The sequence below is a fragment of the Daucus carota genome, chromosome 5 (genome assembly GCF_001625215.2).
Source record: "Daucus carota subsp. sativus chromosome 5, DH1 v3.0, whole genome shotgun sequence".
Taxonomy (NCBI): Eukaryota; Viridiplantae; Streptophyta; class Magnoliopsida; order Apiales; family Apiaceae; genus Daucus; species Daucus carota.
Window position 1 is genome coordinate 40,764,085 of NC_030385.2, and position 23,664 is coordinate 40,787,748.

Consider the following 23,664-nt stretch of genomic DNA (forward strand, 5'->3'; position numbering starts at 1 on the left):
ACAACTCAGACAAGATTCAAGCCAAAAACAAACGAAAACGCAGCAGCTCGGCAGATTCTAAAACTCAGCCTAATAAAACGAACCCAGCAACAAACACAGACAAGAAAACACTCAAAGGACTCGACCCTGAACAGAGGAAAGTACTCAGACAAAATGAAACAGAAAAAAAAAAAAAAAAAAAAACAACTCAACTTAACAAAATCAGGGTGAGTCGTAAGCAAACAACGTAAACTAAAAAGAAATTAAGGAAAAAGAAATGGCGTTTTAACGTTTTAAACTTGAATTAAGCAGGGGGGGGGCACCAGTTGACTAAAACAGGGGAGAAGTGTAGCTAATAAAATGAACATAAAATAAAGGGGTTTGGCCTCGTGTGTTTAAAACGAAAGCAGGGAACTGGGTTTTGTTTTTAAACATCAACAGAGGAAGCTATTTTAATATTAGCAAAGAAAACAGAGTAAATCGGGGGTGTGAAACTAGGGAATGTAAATCTAATCTTTAATTTTTCTTAAAATTACTACTTAGCGATTTAATCAATAAAAGCAAGAATAAGAAAATTTGGGGTTTTAAATCTAAACCCTAACACAAATTGATTTGTGCTAGGACTTAGTTGACTATTTCAAGAGATCACAAATCTACACTAATACCAAGATCAATGATTCTTCATTTCCCAAAAGCTTAAGAGCATGTGGTGGTACTTAAAAGAATCATACAATCTTGGAGAAAATAAATTAAAAAGACAATGCAAGATTAAGCTAAAAGAGATTTGTATAGAAATTAAAGAAAGTGTATACAAGCTTGGAAAGGAAATTGGGGCTAGCAAAATGTAAATCTATCTAAGATACTAACTATAGAAATGACTAGGTAGAAAAAGTGGGTAGGTGGCTAGGTTTTCTAGGTTGCTAGGTAGGTTATTACAAGTAAAAGAAGAGGGGTATTTATAACTAAAGAATTAGGGTTTAGGGGTAGGGTGGCTAAATCTAATCCATCCATGTGTGATGTGTGTTGGGTAAATCATAGCCCTCCATGTGCCCCCTTGCTTGCCAACTCTCTTTATTTCTTCTTTTCTTTTCCTTTTCTTCTTTTTTCTTGCATTTTCTCTTCTTTCTTTATTTATCTACAAATTCCTGAAATAAAAACAAATAAGCGATTAATACTACGAAAATAAACAAAAGATAGGCACTTAAATATGCAAAATTATGGACTAATCATTTGTGGTCGGGGTTAATGGACGTTTGGTAGCTGGGAAAAAATAGTGGCAGGTCGTGGTGATTTTCGATTGTCAACAGTGATTTTTCGGTTGCCGGCAGTGATTTCTCGTTTTCTGATGGTGATTTTTTGGTTGACAGTGGTGATTTTCAGGTGATTGCCGGAGATGGTGGTGGCTAGCGAAGGTGGTGGTGGTGGGTTTAGAAAGAAGATGAAGAAGGAGGTACAGTTTTCATAATTCTTTGAAGTTTGCCACAGTCATCAAGGAATTTTTATTAAGTGCTTTCTGTAGACTTTTAAGTGCTTTGTGCATATTTTATACTTAATTGTATATTTATACTTCTAAGTGATTTTTTGTGTATACTTAAGTGCTTTTGTGTATACTAGTATGTGCTTTGTGCATTTAATAAAGGCTTTAATTCAACATAACAACAGAATAAATGCTTTGTGTATTTATTTAGGGCTTTGTGTCTTTTCGGTAGCCTTTGCCTTTCGGTGGTGGTGAATCAGAGAACAATATAAATATCTTAAGGCAGAATCCTGTTGAATCAAATTAGTTTGGTGAGCTCTGTGAGATTAAACCTAGTGACTTTAGGTCGCTCGAAGATTTTGATGTTATTGTTTCCTTTTCTAACATCACACAGGTATATTCATTTCATTCTCACTTGATATGCTGATGTTTATAAATGTATTTATTTGGGTGATCTTGATTAATGTGTTTGTTCAGGTAAGCATGTCAACTATCTTCTTCGATTCCAAGGCAATTACGATCTTTGTGGTGACGAATGGAGCTGGGCAACTTGAGATGGCATGTCCTCACTTGGCACAGGAGCAGGGCCAAGGACAACAAGGTCGTGGTGGCTTTCAGGAGAGCCAAGGACAACAAGGCCACGGAGGCTCACAGGAGCACGAGAAAGAAAAAAATCACCAACCGGAGAGGATTATCAAAGTGATGGAGTGATGAAGTTTAAGTTAAAATACTTTATTACTTTTCTCAATCTTTTGAATGAAGACTCTGTAATATCATTTAAGAAACTATAGCATGATTTTCTAAGACTCTGTAAAGACAATATTTGATGATAATGTCAAGATTTAGTCATTGTTTTTAGTTCAACGGATATTTTTTATTTTAGTGATTTTTGTACATCTTTTAGTGGTTTGTAGTATAGGGCTTTGATTTTGTTTTTGGTACTGGTGTTTCAAAGTCGTCATCATCACTGAATGTTGGAATATTCCTCATCGTTTGAGTAACGTTTTCATGACCATCATCTTCGATATTGCATGGATTTGAAGATGATGTTGTTGGGAAGCTTTTTTTTCTTTAATCTTTTGCTTTGCCTTCTACTGGATCCTGATACAAGAAAATATATCATTTAAAATCACGCACATGTAGCACATAACAACAGATTAGATGCCTTGTGTATTTAATATTTATCTACTAAGTGCTTTTTGTATACTTCTAAGTGCACATAGCAAGTAATAAAGGTAGCACATAGCAAGTAGTGAAGGTCGTAGCAATCATTTATTTGTTAAATAAGACAGACATCAACTTTAGAGAAATTTATAGTGAGAAGTTACTGGAGACCAATATCAGGAATATCAGTAAAGGTCAAGGATATGAAATCACCTGTGAAATAGGTAGAAAACATAGAAAAAGACAAATATAACAAGTAACAATCAGTTCTGGCATTCAAAACTGACGCTACTGTACTTGAGGTATTTTGAGTGAAAACAAGACACGTGATGAATAAAAAACTTTCAATACTTAAGAGTGAGGACAAATAGACCAACGGGAAATAAGCATGAAAATTATGAGTTTATGAGTGAAACTATGACCATAGTGGCTTTACAGAAATTAAAATTTCATAGCCAGTTAGTGTCTTCTACGGCAGAGTCATTCTGACATTCCAAAAGAAATGTATCGAAAGCTAACATTTGTACCTATGATGCTCTTGAAAAAACCAATAGAGATGCCAAAATGGAGTTTATAACTAAGCATAATGCACATTTTCAAAGATATAGAAGCTAAAATCATTGCCATACTTGAAAATATTTGTGTTAAAAAGAAGGCACATGATCAAAAACACTTCTTTCAACAAAAATTAACTAAAGAGATATATGCACGACATCTATCGGTGTAACTATGACAAAAAAATTTATTAAGTGCTTTGTGTATAATTTTAAGTGCTTTGTTCATACTTTATAGATTAGTGTATTTTTTTTATACCTCTAAGTGTTTTTTTTGTGTATACTTAAGTGCTTTGTGTATGCTAATAAGTGCTTTGTGCATATCAGTGTAACTATGATAATATAAATTTATTAAGTGCTTTGTGTATAATTTTAAGTGCTTTGTGCATACTTGTGGAAATCACTTTCTTCTTTTTAAATGGGGATATATCAGAGAAATCTCCGTATAGTAGTGTCATTCTAGCTATTTCAGCTATATCATTTACTTCCTTTCTAATTGACCTATTATGCCAAAGCAATATTTCATCCAGATTGGAATTTGCAGTACAACATTCTGGCAACATAAGGGGGCCGGTGCTTGCCTCAAAATCTAACACTACGCCATAAGTGCTCATATGCAACGCTCAGGAGTGTTGCCTTATACCCCAAATGGTGTTGCCTTAGGCACGAAATCGAGATATGCAACACTTCCTGAGCGTTGCATATGCGAGCCTTGCCTTTGACCTATAAGGCAACGCTTATGGCTATCTAATGCAACACGACTATCCATTGCATTATACCTATAATGCAACACCCCAGTTTCATAAAGGCAACACTTATTGGTGTTGCCCCTAAAGATGGACACGCAACAAAGGTGGGTCCCACTTCATCTGCCATGTCAGCTGGGTCCCTCCTGACACGTCACCTGGCACGTAAGCTGGGTCCATCTGCCACGTCATTGATGAGTCACTTGCCATGTCATTGATGAGTCACTTGCCACGTCATAGTTAGGCCCCACATGATCCGAATTTTTAGTGGGTCCCACATAGCTTTTGCAACACTAAATATTGTAATATGCAACACTGGCAACACTGATAAATGATATATGAAACACTAAATAAATTCAAAATTGCAACACTGGAAAAAGTAAAATGCAACACTTTTTATAAAAATTTTGCAATACTTTCCATGCAACACTAGGAATACGCGTTGCATATGAGCACTTATGGCGTAGTGTAAAGACCAAAGTACCCATTTTTAAATGTACTAATTAAGAGCCATCTTCAGATCATGTATATTATGCGTGCTATTAAACACACTAGTTTAAATTACACCAAGACATCACAACTAAAACACCTAAAACACTAAGTAAGATCAAATAAAGCGCATAAAACAAAGATAGATCATTAAAAATAGTGACAAACACAGGGAGCAAAAAAACATATCGCTGCCTATTACAAAACTTTTGAGCACTAAACTACAAATTAGTGCTCTGCACATCTTAAACTGAATAAATCATAAACAAAACCCTAAGCAAAGTTTTTAATTAAACACGTATTCAAGTTGTTTCCAATACAGTTAAAACTAAAAATTAATACAAACTTATTTATTTTGCAAGTGATTTAGTGATAAGCACTACACAAAAACTAACTAAAAACACATGCATACTATATATACGACTCACATACCGTTTTTTAGTGCTCGAGATATGTTTTGTTCATCTAAGCACGAAATCTGCAAAAAAAACAAAGTGTCTAACCATCAATGATTCATAATGATGCATCTATTTACATAACTACTCAAATTTAGGGGCCGTTTGGTTCGCTTCGGGGAAACGGAATGGAATCCAGAAAGAGAAATGAAAAGAAAGGAAAGGAATGATCCCGAATTGTTTTACCTGTTTGGTTTTGTTGCGGAAACGGAATGGAAATCTGTGTGATTAATTTTATATTCGATTTTTTTTAATATTATATAATTTCAAAAGAGTTAAATGTATTCATATCTATACCAAGATAATTTATTTACATTCTAATAAATTAATATAATTTATTTAACCATATTATTATTTTTTAAAATAAATTAACATGTGAATTATGTCACAATTATATTTAATTTAAAAAATTAAATTAAAAATTATTTTTAATTTCTAAAAATATTTTATATGATGATCTTTTATATTAATTGTTTAAAATATGAATTATAACTCAAAATACAAAAAAGTTGGGGAAAGGGAATCCAAATACTTAGCTCGGGGTGGGTGATAAGTGGTATTTATACGCACTTATAGGCCTTCATTTCCACTTAAATTGGTTGGTTGTACTTAAGTGTTTAGTGTCTTTTGATGTGTTTTTATTGTTTTTCTGTGCAGGTCACGAGTTGAGGTGATGAAGTGATTTTCTATCATTTTAGGTTGGTTTTGGTGCATTATTTGCAAGAATAGAGAATTGTGGATTCCTCACGACTTGGGATTTTGTGGGTACATCTTCTACAAACCCTCACGAGAGCACACTCGTCCACTAGAGCTATCTAGGGGTTTAAAGGGCTTGTTGCATGTGCTAAATGCAACCGTGATCACCTACGGAAGTGGTACTAGAAGCGAGGAAGGACATACACGCGAGAACGAGCGAGAAACGAAGAAACAGGGCCACCAGTGCAGAAAGTAGCGCGCCCGCGCTACTTGTTAGCGCGCCCGCGCTACAGACTGCAACCACTAGCGCGCCTGCGCTAAGTTAGCGCGGCAGCGCCCAGCAGAACTTCCCCGGGCCGATTTTTACAGCTTTTTAGTGGATTTTCGCAGCGGTCGAGGCCCGTGTGACTTGGTCAATGTATTTTTATTTCTCGTGTGTAAAACCCTAGCCGTAGAGAAGTAGTTTGTAGTAGAGAATAATATCGTAATTTAGTTTTATCATTCAAGCACATTATCAGTTTGTATTAGATCGTTCTTCGCGAGGAAGTGACAGTTTCAAGCGAGATCGTGAACTTCAAATCTGTAACGTGTGATCTTTATTATTAATTCAAGCATTTTTATTCCATTCAATTCTTGTCTTTTATTTATCATGTTTTCATTAGAACCCATGATGTCGATTAGTTTGATTATGAACTAACCGCCTTCATGGGATTCTAATGGATTTATCGATGTAGTTTAGTAACGAGATTGTTGGATTGATTTTGTGATGTACGTTGATTTCTTTGCATGAGCTGTACTTATTCTTCTTAGGAGAGTAGCTAACTTCTAAGTTGTTTGTTAATTCTTTCTGAAGCGAGAGTGGATGATTGAATTTAGAACCTTGCCATGTAAACATAGGATTATGTGAATGAAACATAATTTGTGATAGACTTGAACTATTTTTATCACCCTGTGTAATCACGATAGACGACTTGTTATTAAACCTCTCTGCTTACACTACCGCTATAGAGATATAGGGTCTGAGCTTTGTTGGTGTCCATGAGATTTCTGTCTTAATTGCGGATTTTGATTGGTATGATATGTGTGCAACGAGAGTTGGCATGTATTACTTTCGTGTTGTCTGATTAGGCTCAACAATCGCATGTTAATCAGTAATTTCAATTCTAGATGAATTCGATAATGAAATTAGAATCCCATGTGTTTTCCTATTCTGAATTTGATTAGTAATTTTAGTTATTAGTATAAAAGAAACCAATCCTTGTTAATTGTCTTAGCAGTGATAATTGATCATACATTGTTGCATAGGTGCGTATTCTTAATTCACCAGTCTCTGTGGGAACGAACAAATATATTACTTATGATCACGTGCGCTTGCGTGTAGATTTTTGCGAACAAGTTTTTGGCGCCGCTGCCGGGGACTCGGTGTTAATTAATTAGTTTATGTACTTGTCATCAGTGTGCATTAAAATTCACTGACTAGGATTCTATTCTCTTCTCACTTTTCTTCTTTTCTTTATTTCAGGTACTTGGGTCGCGTTTATGCAAACACGTTCTCAGACCCGTAAGAAAGCAATTGATTCATCTTCTACTTCTTCTTCTGATTCTGAAACAATGACAGAACCTGAAGCACAACCAGACAGTAAGGCATTGAAGGATTTCTCTATGCCAAAGATCGATGATATCCAATCAAGCATTGTCAGGCCTGCAATCGCAGCCAAAGCCTTTGAAATCAAACCAGGAACTATTCAAATGGTCCAGAACTCGGTACAGTATGGGGGTTCTCCTACTGAAGACCCTAATATGCATATACGGAATTTTATAGAGATCTGTGACACTTTCAAATTTAATGACGTCTCTGATGAGGCTGTGAAGCTAAGACTTTTCCCATTTTCACTGAAGGATAAGGCCAAGGGATGGTTACATTCTTTACCATCTGGTTCGATTACTACATGGGAAGATCTAGCTCAGAAATTTCTCACTAAATTCTTCCCCATGGCAAAGACTGCTGCGCTACGAAATGCTCTATCTCAATTCTCTCAACAATCAGGAGAAACATTCTGTGAAGCCTGGGAGAGGTATAAAGAGATGCTAAGAAAGTGTCCCCACCATGGTATGCCGGATTGGATGCAAATAAACAGTTTCTACAATGGTCTTGGACCTCAATCCAGACCTATGCTTGATGCTGCTTCTGGAGGTGCGCTATGGGCTAAGAGTTATGAAGAAGCTTATGATCTTATTGAAATGATGGCGGCTAATGAATATCAGAACCCTACTCAAAGACTTACTCAAGGGAAAGTAGCCGGAATTCTTGATCTTGACACGTCTACAGCTATAGCAGCTCAACTTAAAGCTCTCACGATGAAAGTCGATTCTCTGGCTCACCAAGGAATTCAACAGCCAATCATTATTTGCGAATTATGTGCTGGTACTCATGCTACTGATCAGTGTGCCATTTCTAGTGAATCAGCACAATTTGTGAGCAACTTTCAGAGAGGTCAACAGCCTGCTCCAGCTACTTATCATCCTAACAACCGAAATCATCCTAATTTCAGCTGGAGTAATAACCAGGGGTATAACCAATCTCAACAAGGATTTCAACAGGGACCTAAACAGTACAGTCAGGCTGGGATTTCACAACAGTATGCACCTAAACAGCCATATCACCCACCGGGATTTCAGAATCATGGGCAATCAGCTAACGAAAGGTCTGACATGGAAGAACTAAGGCTCATGTACAAGAGTCAGGCAGTAACTTTAAAAGCTTTAGAGACACAAGTCGGTCAGTTAGCTAATGCTTTACTGAACAGACCACAGGGGAATCTCCCTAGTGATACAGAGGTACCAGGTAAGAGGGACCCTAAAGAGCAAGTCCAATCCATTACGTTGAGATCTGGAAAAACTACAACAGGGCCTGCCTCAACATTAGTACAAGATCAGGGTGATGAACCGCAAGAAATTCCAGCAGAACTTCCTTCAAACACAATTGGAATCAACTCTACTGTTGAAAAAGATAAGGCTATCCCTGCAGCTGCTCCGGTGTCAAAACCATTATACCCACCACCTCCATTTCCTAGGAGGTTAAAAAAACAGCAGCTGGATAAGCAATTTGGTAAATTCCTTGAAGTGTTCAAAAAGCTTCACATCAACATCCCGTTTGCTGAAGCACTCGAGCAAATGCCTAGCTATGCCAAGTTTATGAAGGGTATTCTTTCAAAAAAGCTAAGGCTCGAGGAGTTAGAGACAGTGGCTTTAACGGAGGAATGTAGTGCTGTGCTTCAACAGAAATTACCACCTAAGCTTAAAGATCCGGGAAGTTTCACTATCCCTTGCACTATTGGGAAGTTCTCTTTTGATAAGTGTCTGTGCGACTTGGGAGCTAGCATCAATCTGATGCCCTTATCTATCTTCACACAACTTGGCCTACCAGAGCTCAAGCCGACAAACATGTCTTTACAGCTGGCTGATCGTTCGATCACATATCCGAGGGGTATAATTGAAGATGTGCTAGTCAAGGTTGATCAATTAATATTTCCAGCTGACTTCGTGATTCTTGACTTTGAAGAAGACAAAAGGATTCCTATCATCTTGGGTAGACCCTTCTTAGCCACCGGGCAAACATTGATCGATGTCCAAAAAGGGGAACTTACAATGAGAATACAAGATCAGACGGTCACGTTCAACGTATTCAATGCAATGAAATTACCAACCGATGAGGAATCTTGTTTCAGTATGGATGTACTTGATACTACGGCAGAAGCTAATAGCCAGAGGATTTTACAGGATGATGTATTGGAAGCAATCCTTACCAATGATGAGAAATGGGACAGTGAAGAAGAATTGGAAGAAATCCATCATCTTAACTCATCACCTTGGAGAAGGAATTTTGAACCACCTGTCGAATCTCTTGGCTTAGAAGAATTAAAGGAAGATCACAAACCACTACAACCATCAGTGATCGAAGCACCTAAACTTGAACTTAAACCGTTACCGGATCACTTGAGGTATGCTTTTCTTGGTGAACGTTCTACTCTTCCTGTTATTATTGCAGCTAACTTGTCAGGTGAGGAAGAGGAAAAACTTTTGAGGGTGCTAAGGGAATTCAAAACAGCAATTGGGTGGACTATAGCTGATATCAAGGGAATCAGTCCATCATTTTGTCAGCACAAAATTCTCATTGAAGAAGGAAGCAAACCTTCAGTGGAACAACAAAGAAGGTTAAATCCTATCATGAAGGAGGTTGTAAAGAAAGAGATTCTTAAATGGCTCGATGCAGGTATCATATATCCAATTTCTGACAGCTCATGGGTGAGCCCAGTACAATGCGTGCCTAAGAAAGGAGGAATGACAGTAGTAGCCAACGAAAAAGGGGAACTCATCTCAACTAGAACTGTCACGGGTTGGAGGATTTGCATGGACTACAGAAAGCTGAATAAAGCTACAAGAAAAGATCACTTCCCTCTGCCTTTTATTGATCAGATGCTTGACAGGTTGGCTGGCCATGATTTCTATTGTCTGTTAGATGGGTATTCTGGCTATAATCAGATTGCTATTTCTCCGGAAGATCAAGAAAAGACAACCTTTACATGCCCTTATGGTACTTTCGCATTCCGAAGAGTACCTTTTGGTTTATGTGGTGCACCAGCCACTTTTCAAAGGTGCATGATGGCAATATTCTCAGAAATGATCGGCATCAATGTGGAGGTATTCATGGACGACTTTTCTGTATTTGGAACATCTTATGACGAATGCCTCACAAATCTTAGAATGGTTCTTAAGCGCTGTGTGGAAACTAATCTGATTCTCAATTGGGAAAAATGTCATTTCATGGTGCAAGAAGGAATCATATTGGGGCATAAGGTATCTGCCAAGGGACTAGAAGTCGATAAAGCGAAGGTGGAAACAATTAAAAATCTTCCTCCACCACTTTCCGTCAAAGGCATCCGAAGCTTCCTTGGTCATGCAGGTTTCTATCGGAGGTTCATCAAGGATTTCTCGAAAATTTCTAAACCTCTTTGCAATCTGTTAGAGAAAGACATTCCATTCAAATTTGATGAGGAGTGCTTGGAAGCATTTGAAATCTTGAAAAAGAAGTTGACATCAACACCTATCATCACTGCACCTGATTGGAGTAAACCATTCGAATTAATGTGTGATGCCAGTGATTATGCTGTAGGAGCTGTACTGGGCCAGCGAACAAGCAATGTGTTTCATGTTATCTACTATGCCAGCAAAACATTAAATGAGGCACAATTGAACTACACTACTACTGAAAAAGAACTTCTAGCTATTGTCTTTAGCTTTGAGAAGTTCAGGTCTTACCTTCTTGGAACAAAGGTAGTGGTATATACTGATCATGCAGCCATTCGATATCTCATCTCAAAGAAGGATTCTAAACCAAGACTAATTCGCTGGGTTTTATTGCTCCAAGAATTTGATGTGGAAATTAAAGATCGAAAGGGCACAGAAAATCAGGTAGCAGATCATTTATCCAGACTAGAAGATCACAGCAAACAAACTACCGACAACACTCTAATCAATGAATTCTTCCCAGACGAACAGTTGTTTGGAGTTGAGGCAGAAGAGCCATGGTTTGCTGACATTGTAAATTATCTGGTGAGTAAGGTCATTCCTCCAGAATTCTCTTATGCTCAACGCAAGAAATTCCTTCACGATGTGAAATGGTATATTTGGGATGAACCCTTTCTGTTTAAACAAGGACTCGATCAGATTCTCAGACGGTGTATTCCTAATAATGAAGTTGAGGGAGTTTTGCGCGAGTGCCATTCCACTGGTTATGGGGGCCATTATAGCGGAGAGAAGACAGCAAAGAGGGTACTTCAAGCAGGTTTTTACTGGCCAACTCTGTTTAAAGATGCTCATCAATTTGTGTTGGGTTGCGATCGATGTCAACGTACAGGTAATATTTCTAGGAGGAATGAAATGCCTCTTAAAATGCTTTTGGAAGTCGAAATATTTGATGTTTGGGGTATTGACTTTATGGGACCGTTCGTTTCGTCTTGCAACAACCAGTATATTCTATTAGCAGTTGATTACGTGTCTAAATGGGTGGAGGTGAAAGCCTTACCTACAAATGATGCTAAGGTGGTCTTGCAATTTCTACAAAAACAAATCTTTACCCGTTTCGGAGTCCCTAGAGTCATTATCAGTGATGAAGGCTCTCATTTCTGCAATCGGAAATTTACAACCTTGATGACGAGGTATAATATCAATCATCGGGTTGCTACTGCTTATCATCCTCAAACGAATGGTCAAGCTGAAGTGTCTAACAGAGAGATTAAACGCATATTAGAGAAGGTGGTTAACCCTTCTAGGAAAGACTGGTCCTTGCGATTAGACGAGGCTGCTTGGGCTTATCGAACAGCTTACAAAACACCATTGGGTACTTCTCCATTTCAGTTAGTGTTTGGGAAAGCTTGTCACTTACCAGTAGAATTGGAACATAAAGCTTATTGGGCACTAAAGAGGTTGAATTTCGACTTACAATTAGCTGGAGAGAAACGCATGATTCAACTCAATGAGTTGGAGGAGTTCCGCCTCCGTGCTTATGAAAATAACAAACTCTACAAAGAAAAGGTGAAAAGATTGCATGATCAGCGGTTGATACAAAAATCTTTTGTAGTAGGTCAATTGGTTCTATTGTATAACTCTCGGTTGAAGCTGTTTCCAGGGAAACTCAAGTCACGCTGGTCAGGGCCATTTACGGTCAAGACTGTATTTCCCCACGGTGCAGTAGAAATCTATGCCAAATCACCGGATGAATCATTTAAAGTTAATGGTCAACGGTTGAAACCTTACTTTGGCGGAAATGTGAATCGTGAGGTACAAACCACGATTCTTCAATCAGAATCGGATTAATTCTGGACTTCACGTCGAGCTAACGACGTTAAACAAGCGCTTCGTGGGAGGCAACCCACGCATTGGAACCACATTGTACCATTGTAAACCTCAAAAACACGAAAATCGAGAAAATCAGCCTCCGGGGTCAGACACTAGCGCGCCCGCGCTAGTGTCAGCGCGCCCGTGCTAAGTTGCACAGCGCGCCCGCGCTACACTTAGCGCGGCCGCGCTACTGACTGCAGAGGCTGGCGAATTTTCTCCCAAAAATATTTTCTTTTCGTTTTTAAAAGCCCACAATCCTAATTTTGCATGCCTAGCCCGAAATACATCTTATTAAACCCTAACTCAGCTCTCCAATCCTTATATAAACACAAAACCCATCTCCAAATCCCATTATAATTCTTTAAACCCTAATATATATACACATCCATACACACAACCTTCATCCAATCTCTCAAACCCACTACACACAAATCTCTTGCAACTCTAAATCTCTACCAATGGCACCCAAAAGAGCCCGAAGATCACAAGGAACAAGCACCCAAGCCCCTACATCTAGCGATTCTTCCTCGATGGGTGAGGTTGAGTTTACTTCCGATGGAGCACGAACCGAGTTTCAACGGCTTATGAATAAGTCGTTAGTCAAGGAGAGGGGATTCTTACCCACGGCGGAAGATGGTGAGCTTTTGAACATGGTTCAAGAGCGGGGTTGGGAGTCTTTTTGCGAGGCTCCGGAGGCGGTTCCCTTGGCTATTATTCGAGAGTTTTATGCTAATGCCAAGGAGAATCGCGATGGATTCACGGTGGTGCGGGGAATCCGAGTTGATTATAGTGCGGAGGCGATCCGTAGAGTGATTGGGGGGCGTGCCAAGCGCCGTAATGAAGAAGATTGGGTTGTTGAGAGGATTGGGCGTGCCAAACGCCGGTTTGATGATGATCCGATTGATCTTGAGCGGTTGGTGTATGACATGTGTGTACCGGACACGCATTGGAAGATGACTGCACCTCCTTTGCCGGCACATGTTTCTTTTCCTGCAGCCGCTTTGAACCGGTATGCGAAGGCATGGAATGCCTTCATCTGTGCTAATATCATGCCATCTTCTCATGGGCATGAGGTGACAGTGGATAGAGCGATTCTGCTCTTTGGGATTGTCTCAGGCAAGTATATTGATCTGGGACATGTTATTCATCAGGGGATGCTGAGGTTCTTACGGGGAGGAACCACTGGTGCCATTCCATATGGCACAATTGTTACGAAGCTCTGTCGATCAAGCGGTGTTCGTTGGCCAGCCAACGAGCAACTACAGTTGCCGGGAACACCTATTGATCATTCGGCGATCAGTCGGATGACGGAGTGGGATGGAGGAGTTCCCCACCCTCGAGGCCTCGGGTACATATATGATGAGGTTCCAGGGGGACGTCCAGCATTTGTGAGGAGGGAGCAGCCTAGAGCTTCTGGAGCTGGTACTTCACAGACGAAGAGGAGCTCCGAACCGATGGGAGATGCTCATTATCGCCGCCTAGCGAGACGGATGGATACCATGCATGACATCCACCAGAGGTTTGCTTTTGACTTGACACAGGCTTTAGGTAGTGCTTTCCAGGCACAGGGGGTCACAGTTCAGTGGCCAGTATTCGGAGCAGGGATGCAGTATCCTCCACCTGATTCACCTCCAGCAGAGGAGGGGGAGGACTCGGACTCCGAGTAGGTATGTGGGTGCTCTAGCCTTTTTATCACTTTCAATGGGGACATTGAAAATTTTAAGTTTGGGGGTGGTAATCTAAGGAAGAGCATATTATTATGTAGTTTATTATTGCATGTGTTAGTTAGTTCATGTAGTTCACACGTTTTTTTTATTTTATTTTGCTTTGATTAATTCTCACGTTTTTCTATTTTTCTCATATTTTTTTTTTTTTTTATTTTTACATGTTTAGTAGTAATTGTCGTAGCTAGTATCACGAGCATTTGCATGAATTATGAAGTTAAGCCAAGTTAATTGCCTATGATGAGTTATGTGCGTAGTTCTTGATTAGTAATTTCAATTGCAATGCTAGGTTAGTACTTGGAAATTGCTTGTGTTGGAAATTGTAATTCACATATGTTCTTGAGATAGGATTTAGACGAAATTCCATGAATTCTAGGATTGAATTGAACACCCTTCAGCTTAGGCCTGTAAATCTTAAGTTTGGGGGAACTGAGGAGTAGATATGCCTTTCTAAAAAAAAAAAATATATATATATATATATAGTAGTAAATAAATTCACTAAAAAAATAAGTGGTAGAATTAACTAGGTTGAGCTCATTAGTACTCGAGTAATTAAGTCTGAGGGGACTTTGTGCCTAGCAACCTAAAGCCCTTGTGGTTTGGGATTGTTGACCCAACACTCGCTACATGGGTACTAATGTATAAATCTTTAGGGATCTCAACCATTGCACAGTTAAATAAACCACTAGAATAAAGTGAATAATTGGTGTGTGAAGTCTTGTGGTGTTCGTAACGCATTTACACTGCGAAGCGCTCTGACCTTAGACCAAGCAATTAATCACCAATAAAAAGGAAAAAAAATATAGTGAATAAAATAGAAGGGTGTGGACATTCTTTGGGACCTTGGCTTTTAGTTGGACTTGAGTGACGGGGTGTTAGTTTTAAACTTTTACGATTCTTGATTGGGATTCTGTGGGAGTAGTAGTTTTTGTCTTGTCTCAATAAAAGAGCATGCTTGCACACACTGGCACTCCACACTTGTAAATAGAAGAGTAATTGACTTGGTAGCGAGAGAAGTGAAATTCGAGAACATTAGCACAATCTGAGGTATTATAATTGACAAGGCAATTACTTCATAGTTCACTCATTCATCACGTAGTTGCATTCATGCATTGCATTGTATTATTGTATAGTGTCGTTGACGCTTGAGGACAAGCATCAGTTTAAGTTTGGGGGTGTGATAAGTGGTATTTATACGCACTTATAGGCCTTCATTTCCACTTAAATTGGTTGGTTGTACTTAAGTGTTTAGTGTCTTTTGATGTGTTTTTATTGTTTTTCTGTGCAGGTCACGAGTTGAGGTGATGAAGTGATTTTCTATCATTTTAGGTTGGTTTTGGTGCATTATTTGCAAGAATAGAGAATTGTGGATTCCTCACGACTTGGGATTTTGTGGGTACATCTTCTACAAACCCTCACGAGAGCACACTCGTCCACTAGAGCTATCTAGGGGTTTAAAGGGCTTGTTGCATGTGCTAAATGCAACCGTGATCACCTACGGAAGTGGTACTAGAAGCGAGGAAGGACATACACGCGAGAACGAGCGAGAAACGAAGAAACAGGGCCACCAGTGCAGAAAGTAGCGCGCCCGCGCTACTTGTTAGCGCGCCCGCGCTACAGACTGCAACCACTAGCGCGCCTGCGCTAAGTTAGCGCGGCAGCGCCCAGCAGAACTTCCCCGGGCCGATTTTTACAGCTTTTTAGTGGATTTTCGCAGCGGTCGAGGCCCGTGTGACTTGGTCAATGTATTTTTATTTCTCGTGTGTAAAACCCTAGCCGTAGAGAAGTAGTTTGTAGTAGAGAATAATATCGTAATTTAGTTTTATCATTCAAGCACATTATCAGTTTGTATTAGATCGTTCTTCGCGAGGAAGTGACAGTTTCAAGCGAGATCGTGAACTTCAAATCTGTAACGTGTGATCTTTATTATTAATTCAAGCATTTTTATTCCATTCAATTCTTGTCTTTTATTTATCATGTTTTCATTAGAACCCATGATGTCGATTAGTTTGATTATGAACTAACCGCCTTCATGGGATTCTAATGGATTTATCGATGTAGTTTAGTAACGAGATTGTTGGATTGATTTTGTGATGTACGTTGATTTCTTTGCATGAGCTGTACTTATTCTTCTTAGGAGAGTAGCTAACTTCTAAGTTGTTTGTTAATTCTTTCTGAAGCGAGAGTGGATGATTGAATTTAGAACCTTGCCATGTAAACATAGGATTATGTGAATGAAACATAATTTGTGATAGACTTGAACTATTTTTATCACCCTGTGTAATCACGATAGACGACTTGTTATTAAACCTCTCTGCTTACACTACCGCTATAGAGATATAGGGTCTGAGCTTTGTTGGTGTCCATGAGATTTCTGTCTTAATTGCGGATTTTGATTGGTATGATATGTGTGCAACGAGAGTTGGCATGTATTACTTTCGTGTTGTCTGATTAGGCTCAACAATCGCATGTTAATCAGTAATTTCAATTCTAGATGAATTCGATAATGAAATTAGAATCCCATGTGTTTTCCTATTCTGAATTTGATTAGTAATTTTAGTTATTAGTATAAAAGAAACCAATCCTTGTTAATTGTCTTAGCAGTGATAATTGATCATACATTGTTGCATAGGTGCGTATTCTTAATTCACCAGTCTCTGTGGGAACGAACAAATATATTACTTATGATCACATGCGCTTGCGTGTAGATTTTTGCGAACAGTGGGGAATGAGATATGAGGATTATTGGGTAAACCCACTACTAAAAAAGGGGAAAGAGAATGATGATTTTTACAAAACAAACACATACAAAGGGAATCAATCAGGCTGATTACCTTTCCCTTTCCTGAATACCCCTAACCAAACGGCCCCTTAAAGTAAATCGTTTAGAGTAGTGAAAGGAACAATGTCTACGAACACTTGCAAGAACAAACTGTGCAGCGCTGAGCAGCAAAACACGCCGATTGAGCGCCGTTGTTGAGAGTTTGTTGTAATTTGGGGGTGATCTGCGAGTAACAGTTTGAGTGGGTAATGGTTAGTTGGAACTGATTTTAACTTTTAAAAACCTCCGATGTTTAGAATGTTATGTTAATGGGCCTATTTTTGTTCTTAATTTTAAGCCCAATGTTTAGTTCTGTTTTAAGCCCAGTATCTAGTTCTCACCATTTAAAGTTCTCACTAGAGTAGCCCTATATATATATATATATATATATATATATATATATATATATATATATATATATATATATTATATACATCAATTTATATAATTGATGTAATTTTGTTCGGTTCGGTTTGTATTCGGTTCTGATGATGATGACGGAGGGAATAATACAAAAGATCGTGTATTATTAAATTTTTATTTAAAAAAAGAAAATTTTAAACATAAGTTTTGAAACTATAATTTATATGAGTCTTAAAATACGGGCCGAGCACTACGTTCTAAATGATAAGAATTGGAGGCCGCGGAGGGAATAATATTCAAGCAGCTTTCATGTGGTCCAGCAATGGAGTACCGCTAGCTTTCATGTGGTTCACGCTTCAGGAAGAATCACAGGACTGCATGACCATCCCATTCCCCTCCATAGTCAGCATTCAGCAAGACAGCAAGTACTACAGTAACACATGTCTTAAGTTTCTTGTCTTTTTCAGTGCAGAGGTTTAACTAGGAGTACTAAGTTACTACTCCTTCCGTCCTAATAGGTTATATACATTTGGTGTGAACACGGAGATCAAGAAAAAATGTAAAATATGAGTAAAGTTAGATGCAAATGTGGGTAAAATAGAGGGACTCATTTGTATTTAGTTATAGATTTGTGATAGTAAAGGGAAAGTACTGAGTGTAATAGTGTTTATATTATTATAAAATGAAGATAGTGGAAGAAAGTAGGTGGAGTATAATAATGTTTTACATCATTAAAAGCTGGGACATCCCAAAGAAGAAACTGTATAGAAATGACCGGGACGGAGGGAGTAACACATTTCCATGTAGGCATGTACTCCCTCCGTCTCTAAATACTTTTCCTGTTTGAGTTTTTCACGTTTGCCAACACACACTTTTAATCATTAATATTTTTCATTTCGTATTAGCATTAAATATAAATTTCACTGTATTAAAGTACTTGTGAATACGAATCCAACAAGATCACTCATGACTATATTTAGTTTTATAGATTAGATGTAAATTAGTAATTTGTCTCATGTTATGAACAATACCGACATCACAAACAGAAAAAGAAAAAAGAAACGGAGGGAGTATTTTTTCTTGCAGCCGTCTATGTATGTCGTACAAGTGATGATTTAAGTTTATATTATATTTTCGTGTAAGTTGCACTGCAATTAACTTTTATCGAGTAATCTTTATTTTATGTTTAATGTATTAAATTTAATAAATTAGAGTGTTTAATTTTATTATATTTCACAATTAATATATACACAAATATAACTATATAAGTAAGTGAAAAATATTAAATATAATTTATAACTACTATTTAATAGCTATCTTAACATATAATCGGTGGTCGAATTATGGTATGGGAGAAGGGGTCACAATCGATGGTCGTGAAAGAGCTGCCAAGACCAAGGACATTATTGTTATTGAAGATGATCAGGAGACTCTCCCTGTACAACACTTGAGGAGGCGCCAGGCTGGGAAAATTATCAGGGAAAATGCTGATCTCAATCAGAATAGGGTCAAGGCAGTCACTGGGAAAGGCAAAGCAAAAATGTTTCAGGGTGGTTCTAAGTGAGATCGAGTGAAAGCAAGCTGTTTTTTCCTCCTGTTTTATTTCTCTTAGTTGCATGCATGTTCTGTCGGTGTAGTTGTCTAGTGTCTAAGTCCCCAGACATTCTGGTTCCTTAGCAGTATGTTGGTTTTAATGTCAAGTAGGTTTTGGGGCCTCCTTTTCATTGTTTCCGTTGTTTTTTTTAATATTTTATGGCTTATGGAAAAAAAAAATCTTAACATATAATCAATTAATTAATTAAATATATAAAAGAAAAAATGTTAACATTTTATTCTTAAAAAAATTTAGCCCGGCACTATTCACCGGCTTAAATTTGAGTCTCATAAAATATACTATATAAAACAAAAACCATTTAATTTAAACTCACCCAAACGACCCCACATCAGGCCAAGTTATAAGAAGATGGTTGCTTACTAATTAATTTGACCGTTTTTGACTACGAAACCCACACTAAATAAAAAGCTTTTTAAAACAAAACAATATTAACATATTACAATAAGATTCGTACAGTTGAATGTTCAAAATTATTTTCAAAAAAATAATAACTTTGGTTTTAATTAAATAAAATTCTAACATTTGATTGAGCTTATATTATAAAAGTATGGGACTATCATAAGATCCAATAAAAAACGGGGGCATTCTCGTGACCCAAACTTTTTTTTATTATTTTTTATTAAGAAAAAAAAATAGTTAAATAAGTGAATTTACGACAGAATTTTATAGGTGTCGTTAGTTCCAACACTAAAACTTCTTATTTACTTTTTAAATAAGGAAAAACATTTAAATAAGCAAAAATTTATGATGGTATATTATAACCGTTGTAAGTTCGAATAAAAAAAAAGACTCGAACATTTTTGATTAATTTTTAACCACGTAAAAATATTTAAACAAGTGAATTGATGATGGATTTTTTTTTTGTCGTAAAAATGTTAAATAAATTTAGCGCTGCAATATTCACCGGCTTAAATTTGAATCCCATAGAGTTTATAAAACAAAAATCATTTAATTTAAACTCACTCAAACGACCCCACGTCAGGCAAGTTATAAGAAGATGGTTGCTTACTAATTAATTTGACCGTTTTTGACTACGAAACCCACACTAAATAAAAGGATTTTTTAAAAAAATCAATATTAGCATATTACAATAAGATTCGTACAGTTGAATCGTTCAAAATTATTTTCAAAAAAATAATAGCTTTGACTTAAATTAAATAAAATTCTAACATTTTATTGAGCTTATATTATAAAAGTATGGGACTATCATAAGATCCAATAAAAAACGGGGTCGTTTTCGTGACCCAAACTTTTTTTGATTATTCTTTTATTAAGAAAAAAAATAGTTAATTAAGTGAATTTACGACAGAATATTATAGGTGTCGTAAGTTCCAACACTAAAACTTCTTATTTACTTTTTAAATAAGGAAAAACATTTAAATAAGCGAACTTATGATGAAATATTATAATCATCGTAAGTTCGAATTAAAAAAAAGACTCGAACATTTTGATTAATTTTTAACCACGTAAAAATATTTAAACAAGTGAATTAATGATGGATTTCTTTTTTATCGTACATTTGATGGATTTCTTTTTTGTCGTAAAAATGTACGACGGAATCCTAATTTCCATCAAAGATCAAGCTATTCGTCGCAGATGAACCTGTTTGTTGTCGTGGTGCATGTAGTATGTATAAAACTGGTAAAAACATAGACTGCAGATTTGCTGTCAAAAGACCTTGGTTTTTATTCAATCACTAGTGGGGCTTAAATAGTAGAATGGATACAACGGAGTTGCTAAAGATCAGGATTATGGATCCTGTCAAACTCCTAAATTTACTCCACCCCTATCATATTATGATAACATATGAAATCACTCATAAAAGTATTACAACCAGATCATGCATGCTGAATACAAAAGAAACGGAATCAACTGATATTAAACCCAACTCGAAATGTCTGATTCACTCATGCGTGCATTAAGTGAAACTAGTAACAGGGATACTACGCAGCACAACTGTTTCGACGGTGAGACCTGGCCCGAATCCGAAAGCCACACCCCAGTCCAAGCCATCACCAGTCGTTGCCATGCCATCTTTCATTGATTTCTTCCTCATTTCATCTAAAACAAACAAAACACATGCACTTGCCATATTACCATACTGACTCAACACCTTCCGAGACGCCCACATTTTCTCTTCTTTTAGGCCTAACACAAGTTCAATCTGGTTTAAGATAGCCGGGCCACCAGGGTGGGTTATCCAGAAGAGCGAATTCCAATCGGATATTCCAATGGGTTCAAAAGCTTCTTTTAGTAGCTTCTCTATGTCACTGGCAATCAATGTAGTTATGTTCTTTTTCAGAAAAAACATGAGGCCTGACTCCCCCAGTTTTCCGCGGATTGTGTCTTCTGAATCAGGCAATATGTGTTGGGCCGAGGACACGATCTGGAAGAGTGGACGTTCGGTGAGAGGATCCGGATCAGACCCAACAATCACCGAGGAGGCCCCATCACCAAACAGTGCTTGAGGGAGCAAGGACTCCAGATGAGGCCCTCGGAATGTTATGGTTGTGATCTCAGCACAAACGACGAGAACACGAGCACCCTTGTTGTTCTCCGCAAGATCTTTTGCCAGACGAAGGACAGTACCACCTGCAAAACAACCCTGTAAGTAGATCATGTGGCGCTTGACAGAATGATTGAGGCCTAGAAGCTTAGTAAGCTGGTAGTCAGCACTGGGCATGTCGTAGCCCGAAGTGGTGCAAAAAATGAGGTGGGTGATCTCTGATTTGGAGTGTCCCCATTCTTTGATGGCTTTCTCAGCGGCTTCTTTTCCGAGTTTCGGAACCTCCATCCTCAGAATTTCTTGGCGAGCATCGAACGACGGGGCTGAATAGTCGCACATGCTAGGGTTTTCTTCCAGGGTTTTCTCTGTGATATGCAGATAACGTGTTTTTATCATGGTTTTACTACCTGCAGACACGCACATACACATATCAATATGACATGATTAATATATACTACACTTGTTTAGAAGTTTATATAAATTGCATGAAATTAAACTAAATGCATACAAATTCGCTTAAACTTTTCTTTGAGCTCAGTCTTGTGGTCGCTCTTTGTGACACGAAAGTAGAAGTCCGGATACTCAGCCTGGGAGTAGCAATTGGGAGGAGCAGCAGTTCCAATGGCAAGGATTGTAGCTGGACCTTTCGCTCTCTGATTTTTCATCATTTCATCTACTGACAGTGATGATGAGTATAAAGGAGTAGCCATTCCCTCTATTCGACCAGATGTAGGGATAATAATCTCTTCTAGCTCCTTCTATTTATAGAAGAATGTTGAATTTTAAAACATGCATGTGCGGCTTGTACATTCTTGGCCACTTTGCCTCTCTGGCTTGTTTTTCTTCCGCAATTTTTAGGTAACTCAACTCGATCATTAATATCATTACCAAAAGATTATAATTTCGAGGAATTTATCAAAAATACTAGTTTTTATAAGTTTTTTTGTCCATTTTACTTTCATTTAAAAATATTTAAAATTCTTAGAAATATTTGTAAATATACGGTTGCAACTAGATGCATATGGTTGCATATAGTATTTTTTAAATATTTTCGAAAATTTAATAATTTTGCGAAATTGTGAAAAAGATGTGCTCAGTATTTTTGCTAAAAATAGATTTTGGACTTGGGTATTTATGGAAAAATCCTATATTATTCATGATAACAAAAATTTTAGTTCCCCGATTAATTAAATTACTTAAACATAGAATATCAAATAGGGTATTTGGCTTATTTTATTTTTCAAAAAGACTTATTTTATTTTCCAAAAACACTTATTTTATTTTCCAAAAAGAAGGATATATGTATCAAAATAAAAAAATTATCTATTTCCTAAAAATAATTTTTAATTTTTATTAAACAACATATTTAAATATTTATTCCTATATAAAATGTGATGAGAATGGAATAAAAATTATGAACAAGTTTTATGTTAGAAAAAATAAGGTACGAGAAAATAGTGACTAAATATGAGTTAGTCAAAATTTTTCAATAATAAATTTTGCGGCGAAATTTGATAAAAAGAAGTGGAATGAACTTCGTTTCAGAACATGGACATTAAATTTTTATAAATTTTTTGCACAAACATGAAAAGTATAAATTATAGACATTTTCTTTAATCAACTCTAAATAAAGCATATGTTTAATTACATTTTCCTCACGTTCTATTTTAAAAATCATTTATTTATCCGGGAATGAATCTATTCTTCCCCTATTTCAATATTCCATTCTTAGGATCATTTGTTTATCCGGAACGAACTGCAAAAGCTCAATGGAAAACGAGCCACGAGTTCAGATTATTTGGTAATTTAGAAATCAGCTGGAGTTCTTGTAGTGACGACACTTAAATTTAGCCGGATGATATCGGTTCAAAAATATAGAAAAATAATTAATTATTTCCGTCTACTTAAGAAAAATGTTTTTTTTGACTGATATAGCTTATAGCTTTACAAAGTGATGGGACGACAGAGAATAAACCCTTAACCAGGGCTATCCGATCGTGCTCACTTAATAAAAATGTTTGGTGTAACATAATTGTGTTGGAATAGTCTCTTATTTACGAGTCCGTATCCTCTGTCCCTCTTTGTGTCTCCCTACGTGTCTCCTCTTTCTTATTGGTCAGTTCTTTTACTTATCACGTGATCTATAATTCTATAATTCTTATTTATTTTCTCACG

General features: G+C 37.2%; 1 protein-coding gene and 1 non-coding gene across 2 annotated transcripts; both read right to left on the reverse strand.

Moving 5' to 3' along the window:
* Window positions 1–7,567: 7,567 nt before the first annotated feature.
* On the reverse strand, window positions 7,568–7,674 carry LOC135146856 (small nucleolar RNA R71). Its single transcript, XR_010283951.1, has one exon. It is a non-coding gene; the product is annotated as a small nucleolar RNA R71 (small nucleolar RNA).
* A 12,970-nt stretch (window positions 7,675–20,644) lies between these two features.
* LOC108222896 (chalcone synthase 1) lies at window positions 20,645–22,236 on the reverse strand. The gene is made up of 2 exons (XM_017396858.2): window positions 21,998–22,236; window positions 20,645–21,896 (listed from the first exon to the last, which is right to left on the reverse strand). The coding sequence occupies exons 1-2, from the start codon at window positions 22,197–22,199 to the stop codon at window positions 20,902–20,904; spliced, it is 1,197 nt and encodes a 398-aa protein (XP_017252347.1). The 5' UTR covers window positions 22,200–22,236; the 3' UTR covers window positions 20,645–20,901.
* Window positions 22,237–23,664: the final 1,428 nt, after the last annotated feature.